The sequence below is a fragment of the Poecile atricapillus genome, chromosome 39, assembly GCF_030490865.1.
Source record: "Poecile atricapillus isolate bPoeAtr1 chromosome 39, bPoeAtr1.hap1, whole genome shotgun sequence".
Classification (NCBI taxonomy): domain Eukaryota; kingdom Metazoa; phylum Chordata; class Aves; order Passeriformes; family Paridae; genus Poecile; species Poecile atricapillus.
Genome location: NC_081287.1, coordinates 713,012 through 722,935, shown reverse-complemented (window position 1 = coordinate 722,935; position 9,924 = coordinate 713,012). Strand labels below are relative to the sequence as shown.

The window sequence follows — 9,924 nt, the reverse complement described above, 5'->3', positions numbered from 1 at the left end:
TGGAGCGCCTGTTCTCCATGCAGAGCTCCTACTTCACCTCCTGACAGCCCCGGGAATGCCGGAATTCCCAGAAATCCCGGGAATCCTGGGAATTCCAGTCCCAGAAATCCTGAAAATCCCAAAATTCCCAATCCCAGAAATCCCAAAATTCCCAATCCCAGAAATCCTGGAAATCCCAATCCTGGCATTCCCAGAAATCCCCAAATTCCCAGTCCTGGGAATTCAGGGAATCCCAAAAATTCCCAATCCCGAGAATCCCAAAATTCCCAATCCTGGGAAATCCCAGGAATCCCAATCCTGGAATTCCCTGAAATTCCAATCCCAGAATTCCCAGAAACCCCAAAATTCCCAATCCCAAGAACCCCAAACTTCCCAATCCTGGGAAATCCCGGGAATCCCCAAATTCCCAATCCCAGAATTCCCAGAAATCCCAAAATTCCCAATCCTGGGAAATCCCAGAAATCCCAATCCTGGAATTCCCTGAAATTCCCAATCCCAGAATTCCCAGAAATCCCAAAATTCCCAATCCCGGGAATCCCAAAAACCGGGATCGGCCGGAATTTGGGATTTTCCCCCTTCTCCCGATTTTTGGGAATTTTCTGGAGGATTTTAAATAAATCCCAGGAAAAAAAAAATAATAAAAAATGGGAAAATTTTTGGGAATTTTTTGGGGTGGGGGATGGGGTTGGAATTCCCGGGAATTTTGGGGCTACTCGGGAGGAAAAGTTGGGAATAAAAAGAGGGAAAATTTGGGAAAAAAGGAGGAAAATTTGGGAAAAAAGAGGGAAATTTTGGGAATAAAAAGGAGGAAAAAATTGGGAATAAAAAGAGGGAAAATGGGAAAAAAAAAGAGAAAAAATTTGGAATAAAAAAGAGGAAAAATTTGGGAAAAAAGGAGGAAAATTTGGGAATAAAAAGGAAGAAAAGTTGGGAATGAAAAGAAGGAAAATCCCAATTTTTGGCCCCTTCCCGGGGAAATTCCCGCTGGAATTTTTTATTTTTCTTTTTTTTCTCCAATTTTTTGGGATCCAAACTCCAGGAATGTTCCAGAAATTCGGGATCAGCTCCTTTTCCAGAGGGGAAATTCCAAAGGTTCCGGAAGGTTCCGAGGCTTTTCCGGAGAGGTTTTAATTCCAGGGATTCTCTGGAAAGGGAAAAAAAAGGGAGAAAATTCCAATTTTTATCCCAAAATTCCAATTTTTCCATGGAAAAAAAGAGGTGGATTTTAAGGAATTCTGATCCTGTTTTTATCCCAAAATTCCAGCTCCAAATTTGCTTCCAGGGGTTTTGGATTCAGCTCCGGGTCTGGAATTCCAGCTGGAATTTTGGGATGGAATTTGGAGCTGGAATTTGGAGCTGGAATTTGGGCACAGAGCAGGAATCGGGAGACAAAAATGGACTAAAAATTGAATTTTTTCCCATTTTTCTCCCAAAATTCCGACTCCCAGGAATCCTGGAATCATCCCCAGGGCTGGAATTCCAGCTGGAATTTTGGGATGGAATTTGGAGCTGGAATTTTGGGATGGAATTTGGAGCTGGAATTTGGGCACAGAACAAGAACTGGGAGACAAAAATTGGGTAAAAATTGAATTTTTTCCCATTTTTCTCCCCAAATTCCGACTCCTGGCGATCCCCCCTCACCTGTGGCTCTGGAATTCCGGCCGGGATCGGGGCTGGAATTCTGGGAATGTTCCCGGGTGACGCTCTGGGCGCAGCTCAGGAATTCCTGGAGCTGGGAGCCGCACGCGGCCGCGTCCCGGGGCTGATCCCGGAGGCAGCGCTCGAACGCTCCGAAGGAATCCGAACAATCCCGGCGGATCCGGCGAACCAGGGGGCTGGGAAAGAGAGGGAAAGGTTGGGAAAAGTTGGGAAAAAAATGGGAAAAAAATGGGGAAAAATTGGGAGAAATTTGGGAAAAAATTGGGGAAAAATTGGGAAAAATTGGGGGAAAAATTGGGAAAAAATTGGGAAAAAAATGGGGAAAAATCGGGGGGAAATCGGGGAAAATTGGGGAAAAAATTGGGAAAAATTGGGGAAAAAATGGGGGGAAATCGGGGAAAATTGGGGAAAAAATTGGGAAAAATTGGGGAAAAAATGGGGGAAATTTGGGGGAAAATTGGGAAAAAATTGAGGAAAAAATGAGGAAAAAATTGGGGAAAAAAATGAGGAAAAAATTGGGAAAAAAATGGGGAAAAATCGGGGGGAAATCGGGGAAAAAATTGGGAAAAAATTGGGAAAAAATTGGGGAAAAAATGAGGAAAAAATTGGGAAAAAAATGGGGAAAAATCGGGGGGAAATCGGGGAAAATTAGGGAAAAAATTGGGAAAAATTGGGGAAAAAATGGGGGAAATTTGGGGGAAAATTGGGGAAAAAATTGGGAAAAATTGGGGAAAAAATGGGGGAAATTTGGGGGAAAATTGGGAAAAAATTGAGGAAAAAATGAGGAAAAAATTGGGAAAAAATTGGGGAAAAAATGAGGAAAAAATTGGGAAAAAATTGAGGAAAAAATGAGGAAAAAATTGGGAAAAAAATGGGGAAAAATCGGGGGGAAATCGGGGAAAATTGGGGAAAAAATTGGGAAAAATTGGGGAAAAAATGGGGGAAATTTGGGGGAAAATTGGGAAAAAATTGGGGAAAATTTGAAAAAAATGGGGGAAAATTGGGGAAAGAATCAGGAAAAATTGGGAAAAATTGGGGGGAAAATGGGGGAAATTTGGGGAAAAATGAGGAAAAAATCAGGAAAAAATTGGGAAAAATTGGGGAAAAATCAGGGGAAAATAGGGAAAAATTGGAGGAAAATCAGGGAAAAAATTGGGAAAAATTGGGGAAAATTTGGGGAAAAATCAGGAAAAAATCAGGAAAAAATCAGGAAAAAATTGGGGAAAATCAGGGAAAAATTGGGGGAAAATTGGGAAAAAAATCGGGAAAAATTGGAGGAAAATCAGGGAAAAATGGAGGAAAAATCAGAAAAAAATCAGGGAAAAAAATTGGGAAAAAAATGGGGGGAAATTGGGGAAAAATTGGGGAAAAATCTGGGAAAAATTGGGGAAAAATTGAGGAAAATTTGGGAAAAAAATCAGGAAAAATCAGGAAAAAATCAAGGAAAATTTGGGAAAAAAATCAGGAAAAATTAGGGAAAAATCAGGGGAAAATTGGGAAAAAATTTGGGAAAAAATGGGGGAAAAACAGGAAAAACGCTCCCAGTTTGTGTCACTCACTGGTCCCAGTGCTCCCAGTGCTCCCAGTTTGTGTCACTCACTGGTGGGAGGTGCAGCGGGTGACGCTCAGGGACACTCAGTGACAATCCCAGTGCTCCCAGTGCTCCCAGTTTGTGTCACTCACTGGTGGGAGGTGCAGCGGGTGACGCTCAGGGACACTCAGTGACAATCCCAGTGCTCCCAGTGCTCCCAGTTTGTGTCACTCACTGGTGGGAGGTGCAGCGGGTGACGCTCAGGGACACTCAGTGACAATCCCAGTGCTCCCAGTGCTCCCAGTTTGTGTCACTCACTGGTGGGAGGTGCAGCGGGTGACGCTCAGGGACACTCAGTGACAATCCCAGTGCTCCCAGTGCTCCCAGTTTGTGTCACTCACTGGTGGGAGGTGCAGCGGGTGACGCTCAGGGACACTCAGTGACAATCCCAGTGCTCCCAGTGCTCCCAGTTTGTGTCACTCACTGGTGGGAGGTGCAGCGGGTGACGCTCAGGGACACTCAGTGACAATCCCAGTGCTCCCAGTGCTCCCAGTTTGTGTCACTCACTGGTGGGAGGTGCAGCGGGTGACGCTCAGGGACACTCAGTGACAATCCCAGTGCTCCCAGTGCTCCCAGTTTGTGTCACTCACTGGTGGGAGGTGCAGCGGGTGACGCTCAGGGACAGTTGGTGACAATCCCAGTGCTCCCAGTGCTCCCAGTTTGTGTCACTCACTGGTGGGAGGTGCAGCGGGTGACGCTCAGGGACACTCAGTGACAATCCCAGTGCTCCCAGTGCTCCCAGTTTGTGTCACTCACTGGTGGGAGGTGCAGCGGGTGACGCTCAGGGACACTCAGTGACAATCCCAGTGCTCCCAGTGCTCCCAGTTTGTGTCACTCACTGGTGGGAGGTGCAGCGGGTGACGCTCAGGGACACTCAGTGACAATCCCAGTGCTCCCAGTGCTCCCAGTTTGTGTCACTCACTGGTGGGAGGTGCAGCGGGTGACGCTCAGGGACACTCAGTGACAATCCCAGTGCTCCCAGTGCTCCCAGTTTGTGTCACTCACTGGTGGGAGGTGCAGCGGGTGACGCTCAGGGACACTCAGTGACAATCCCAGTGCTCCCAGTGCTCCCAGTTTGTGTCACTCACTGGTGGGAGGTGCAGCGGGTGACGCTCAGGGACACTCAGTGACAATCCCAGTGCTCCCAGTGCTCCCAGTTTGTGTCACTCACTGGTGGGAGGTGCAGCGGGTGACGCTCAGGGACACTCAGTGACAATCCCAGTGCTCCCAGTGCTCCCAGTTTGTGTCACTCACTGGTGGGAGGTGCAGCGGGTGACGCTCAGGGACACTCAGTGACAATCCCAGTGCTCCCAGTGCTCCCAGTTTGTGTCACTCACTGGTGGGAGGTGCAGCGGGTGACGCTCAGGGACACTCAGTGACAATCCCAGTGCTCCCAGTGCTCCCAGTTTGTGTCACTCACTGGTGGGAGGTGCAGCGGGTGACGCTCAGGGACACTCAGTGACAATCCCAGTGCTCCCAGTGCTCCCAGTTTGTGTCACTCACTGGTGGGAGGTGCAGCGGGTGACGCTCAGGGACACTCAGTGACAATCCCAGTGCTCCCAGTGCTCCCAGTTTGTGTCACTCACTGGTGGGAGGTGCAGCGGGTGACGCTCAGGGACACTCGGTGACAATCCCAGTGCTCCCAGTGCTCCCAGTTTGTGTCACTCACTGGTGGGAGGTGCAGCGGGTGACGCTCAGGGACAGTTGGTGACAATCCCAGTGCTCCCAGTGCTCCCAGTTTGTGTCACTCACTGGTGGGAGGTGCAGCGGGTGACGCTCAGGGACAGTTGGTGACAATCCCGGGCCCAGCTCCCGGCACTCGCGGCCACGCAGCGACCGAAACGCTCCAGCTCCGGCCCACAGAGAGCGGCGGCCACCGACAGAACCTCCCTGGGGACAGACGGACAGACAGGATGGACAGACAGACAGACAGAACCTCCCTGGGGACGGACAGACGGACAGACAGACAGAGCATCACTGGGGACGGACAGACAGACAGAACCTCCCTGGGGACAGACGGACAGACAGAACATCACTGGGGATGGACAGACAGACAGACAGAACCTCCCTGGGGACGGACAGACAGACAGACAGACAGATAGGATGGACAGACAGACAGACAGACAGGATGGACAGACAGACAGACAGAACCTCCCTGGGGACAGACGGACAGACAGACAGAACATCCCTGGGGACAGACAGACAGACAGGATGGACAGACAGACAGACAGAACCGGCCCACAGAGAGCGGCGGCCACCGACAGAACCTCCCTGGGGACGGACAGACAGACAGACAGAGCATCACTGGGGATGGACAGACAGACAGACAGACAGAACATCACTGGGGACGGACAGACAGACAGAGCATCACTGGGGATGGACAGACAGACAGACAGAACATCCCTGAGGGACAGACAGACAGACAGACAGAACCTCCCTGGGGATGGACAGACAGACAGACAGACAGAACCTCCCTGGGGACGGACGGACAGACAGAACATCACTGGGGACGGACAGACAGACAGAACCTCACTGAGGGACAGACAGACAGAACCTCCCTGGGGACAGACGGACAGACAGACAGAACATCACTGGGGATGGACAGACAGACAAACAGACAGGATCTCACTGAGGGACAGACAGACAGACAGACAGACAGAACCTCCCTGGGGACAGACGGACAGACAGACAGAACATCACTGGGGACAGACAGACAGACAGAACCTCACTGAGGGACAGACGGACAGACAGACAGGATGGACAGACAGACAGAACCGGCCCACAGAGAGCGGTGGCCACGGACAGAACCTCCCTGGGGACAGACGGACAGACAGAACATCCCTGGGGATGGACAGACAGACAGAACATCCCTGGGGACAGACGGACAGACAGACAGAACCTCACTGGGGATGGACAGACAGACAGACAGACAGGATCTCACTGAGGGACAGACAGACAGACAGACAGAACCTCCCTGGGGATGGACAGACAGACAGACAGGATGGACAGACAGACAGACAGGATGGACAGACAGACAGACAGAACCTCACTGAGGGACAGACAGACGGACAGAACCTCCCTGGGGACAGACAGACGGACAGCACCTCACTGAGTGACAGACGGACGGACAGAACCTCGCTGGGGGACAGACGGACAGACAGGATGGACAGACGGACAGAGGGACACACGGACAACGTCATCAGGGGACAGCCAGCACCTCCCTGGGCCAGGGGACACTGAGGGGACACCCAGGGGACACCCAGGGGACACCAGGGGACACCCAGGGGACACTGAGAGACACCAGGGGACACCCAGGGGACACCGGGGGACACCAGGGGACACCCAGGGGACACCCAGGGGACACTGAGGGACACCCAGGGGACACCGGGGGACACCCAAGGGACACCCAGGGGACACCGGGGGACACTGAGGGACACCAGGGGACACCCAGGGGACACCGGGGGACACCCAGGGGACACCAAGGGACACCCAGGGGACACCGGGGGACACCGGGGGACACCCAGGGGACACCCAGGGGACACCGGGGGACACCCAGGGGACACTGAGGGGACACCGGGGGACACCCAGGGGACACCGGGGGACACCCAGGGGACACCGGGGGACACTGAGGGACACCAGGGGACACCGGGGGACACCAGGGGACACCCAGGGGACACCGGGGGACCGGAGCCGGCCCCGCCGCCCCTCACTCACATGGCGCCTCCTGCTCCGCCGCCGCTTCACTTCCGCCACACTCTCGCCGTGCGCATGCGCCGCGCCCTCACTGCCGCCACACCCTCGCCGTGCGCATGCGCCGCTGCGTCACTTCCTGTTCTCCCTCGCTCTGCGCACGCGCGCGGCCCCGAGGCGGGAAACTCGGGCTCGGCGCCTGCGCAGAAGCCAAAGCGAAAGCGGAAGCGGCGCAGCGAGGGTGAAGGGAAGATGGCGGCGGCCGCGGCGGCCCCCGAGGACGAGCTGGTCTCGTCGGTAACGCTTTACCGGCGGCGGCCGCGGCTGCTCCGCGGGACCGTGCTGCCCTTCGCCGCCGGCCTCTACCCGGCCTGGCTGTGGCTGTGGGGGCCGCGCCTGTGGGCGCCGGGGGAGGCGGCGGCGCTGCCCGAGGCGGCGCTGTTGGCGCTCGGCGCCATCGCGGCTCTGCAGCTGCTGACAGCGCTGGCCGGGCTCTGGTCCGTGCACGCCGAGTGCGCCCTCAGCTGCAACAGGGTGAGAGCGGGAAGGGAGCGGCGGGAAGCGCTGAGGGGAGAGGGGGGATCGGGCTGAGGGGGGATTTGGGGCTGAGGGGATTTGGGGCTGAGGGCGGGAAAGGACTGAGGGGGATTTGAGGTTTGAGGAGATCGGGACTGAGGGGATTTGGGGCTGAGGGGATTTGGGGTTGTGAGGACTTAGGGCTGAGGGGATTTTGGGGCTGAGGGGACTTGGGGGGGATTTTGGGGTTGAGGGCGGGAAAAGACTGAGGGGATTTTGGGGCTGAGGGGATTTTGGGGTTGAGGGTGGGAAAGGACTGAGGGGATTTGGGGCTGAGGGGATTTGGGGTTGTGAGGACTTAGGGCTGAGGGGATTTTGGGGCTGAGGGGACTTGGGGGGGATTTTGGGGTTGAGGGCGGGAAAAGACTGAGGGGATTTTGGGGCTGAGGGGATTTTGGGGTTGAGGGTGGGAAAGGACTGAGGGGATTTGGGGCTGAGGGGATTTGGGGGGAATTTTGGAGCTGAGGGGATTTTGGGTTGAGGGTAGGAAAGGACTGAGGGGAATTTGAGGTTTGGGGAGATCGGGACTGAGGGGAATTTGGGGCTGAGGGGATTTGGGGGGGATTTGGGGGCTGAGGGGTTTCTGAGGCTGAGGGCGGGAAAGGACTGAGGAGATTTGGGGATGGGGGGATTTGGGGGGATTTGGGGCTGAGGGGGGGAAAGGATTGAGGGGATTTGGGGAGGATTTTGGGGTTGAGAGGGCTTGGGGGGATTTTGGGGCTGAGGGCAGGAAAGGACTGAGGGGATTTGGGGCTGAGGGGATTTTGGGGCTGAGGAGATTTGTGGCTGAGGGGGTTTTGGGGCTGAGGGCGGGAAAGGATTGAGAGGAATTTGTGGCTGAGGAGATTTGGGGGGGATTTGGGGGCTGAGGGGTTTTTTGAGGCTGAGGGCGGGAAAAGACTGGGGAGATTTGGGGCTGAGGGGATTTTGGGGGGATTTGGGGCTGAGGGCAGGAAAGGATTGAGGGGATTTGGGGAGGATTTTGGGGTTGAGAGGGCTTGGGGGGATTTTGGGGTTGAGGGTGGGAAAGGACTGAGGGGATTTGGGGCTGAGGGGATTTGGGGGTTGAGGGGACTTGGGGGGGATTTTGGGGCTGAGGAGATTTGTGGCTGAGGGGATTTGGGGCTGAGGGCGGGAAAGGATTGAGGGGAATTTGTGGCTGAGGAGATTTGGGGGGGATTTGGGGGCTGAGGGGTTTTTTTGAGGCTGAGGGCGGGAAAAGACTGAGGGGATTTGGGAGGGATTTGAGGTTGGGGGGCTTTGAGGCTGAGGCGATTTCTGGTTGGGATTTGGGGCTGAGGGGATTTGAGGTTGGGATTTGGGGTTGGGATTTGGGGCTGAGGCAATTTCTGGATTGGGATTTGGGGCTGAGGGGATTTGAGGTTTGGGGGGGATTTGGGGCTGAAAGGGTTCAGGGTTTAAACGGCATTTGGGGCGTTAATTTGCAAAATATTAAATGATAAACATTAAGTGTTAAAATACTCTAAAAAGCGTTTAATTTTGGGGTATAAAGCCTGGGGAGAGTGGGATATCAAATATGGGAATGTGGGATATGGGATATAAAACTGGGGGATTTTAAAGGCATAAAATGTGGGATAAAATATGGAGTATTTGGAGCATAAAGATGGGATTTTAAAGGTGTAAAAAATGGGAATTCCAAGGGATTTTAAAGGGATAAATTAGGGAATATTTGGGGTGTAAAGATGGGGTTTTAAGGCCACAAAAAATGGGAATTCCAAGGGATTTGAAAGGGATAAATTGGGGAATATTTGAGGTGTAAAGATGGGATTTTAAGGCCACAAAAAATGGGAATTCCAAGGGATTTTAAAAGGATAAATTAGGGAATATTTGAGGTGTAAAGATGGGGTTTTAAGGCCACAAAAAATGGGAATTCCAAGGGATTTTCCTGCTGTTTTCCCCAGGAGCCCTGTCCCCAAAAAGCCACCCTGGCCAAGGTGGTGCCGACCCCCAACAACGGCTCCGTGGAATTGGTGCCGATCCACAGGGAACAGGTGAGGAAATCTGGGAATTCCTGGAATTTCCACCAGGATTCATCCCAGAAAATGCAATTAATGGGGAAAAATCCTGGAATTTTGTTGGGATTCATCCCAGAAAATGGAATTAATGGGGGAAAATCTGGGAAATCAATGGATTTTAACCCTGAAAATGGGGAAAATCTGGGAATTGTGCTGGGATTCATCCCTAAAAATGGGAAAAATCTGGGAATTGTGCTGGGATTCATCCTGAGTATCCAATTAATGGGGTGAAAATCCAGGAATTTCAGGCAAAACCCCGCAGGAAAATGATGGAATTTGGGGATTTTTCCCTGTGAAATCCTTGGAATTCCAGGATTTTCACCCCATCCGGGCTGGAGATTTTTCCAAGACTGGGAAATTTGGGATTTTTCC

General features: G+C 53.0%; 2 protein-coding genes across 5 annotated transcripts in view; one reads left to right on the top strand and one right to left on the bottom strand.

Annotated features, from left to right (window-relative positions):
• Nucleotides 1-885: 885 nt before the first annotated feature.
• CHCHD5 (coiled-coil-helix-coiled-coil-helix domain containing 5) lies at nucleotides 886-7,074 on the bottom strand. 4 transcript variants are annotated; one of them, XM_058861892.1, is made up of 5 exons: nucleotides 6,965-6,986; nucleotides 6,059-6,120; nucleotides 5,003-5,136; nucleotides 1,642-1,835; nucleotides 886-1,144 (listed from the first exon to the last, which is right to left on the bottom strand). In XM_058861892.1, exons 2-5 carry the CDS (start codon nucleotides 6,116-6,118, stop codon nucleotides 1,128-1,130), a joined length of 405 nt encoding a protein of 134 aa, XP_058717875.1. In that variant the 5' UTR covers nucleotides 6,119-6,120; nucleotides 6,965-6,986; the 3' UTR covers nucleotides 886-1,127. The 4 variants fall into 4 exon arrangements, with proteins under 4 accessions (XP_058717875.1, XP_058717874.1, XP_058717873.1 ...); XM_058861891.1 differs by lacking the exon at nucleotides 6,965-6,986 and adding an exon at nucleotides 5,684-5,703 and having other exon boundaries at nucleotides 887-1,144; nucleotides 6,050-6,104; XM_058861890.1 differs by lacking the exons at nucleotides 6,059-6,120; nucleotides 6,965-6,986 and adding an exon at nucleotides 5,253-5,298 and having other exon boundaries at nucleotides 887-1,144; nucleotides 5,003-5,186.
• Nucleotides 7,004-9,924, top strand: part of ATP13A1 (ATPase 13A1) — a 27,422-nt gene continuing 24,501 nt past the window's right edge. The window contains exons 1-2 of the mRNA XM_058861756.1: nucleotides 7,004-7,474; nucleotides 9,439-9,528. Coding sequence (XP_058717739.1) covers nucleotides 7,019-7,474; nucleotides 9,439-9,528 — 546 coding nt within the window. The 5' untranslated portion in view covers nucleotides 7,004-7,018. The remainder of the gene's footprint in view (nucleotides 7,475-9,438; nucleotides 9,529-9,924) is intronic.

What these genes read in the sequence shown, in the direction of transcription:
- CHCHD5 (XM_058861890.1), bottom strand. Translation starts at nt 5,283, where the DNA reads ATGTTCTGTCTGTCCGTCTGTCCCCAGGGAG. An exon ending in GTCCGTCTGTCCCCAGGGAG is followed by an intron (nt 5,187 to 5,252) that starts GTTCTGTCTGTC and finishes GTCCCCAGGGAG; the next exon opens with GTTCTGTCTGTCTGTCTGTC. An exon ending in ACCCGCTGCACCTCCCACCA is followed by an intron (nt 1,836 to 5,002) that starts GTGAGTGACACA and finishes TCTCTTTCCCAG; the next exon opens with CCCCCTGGTTCGCCGGATCC.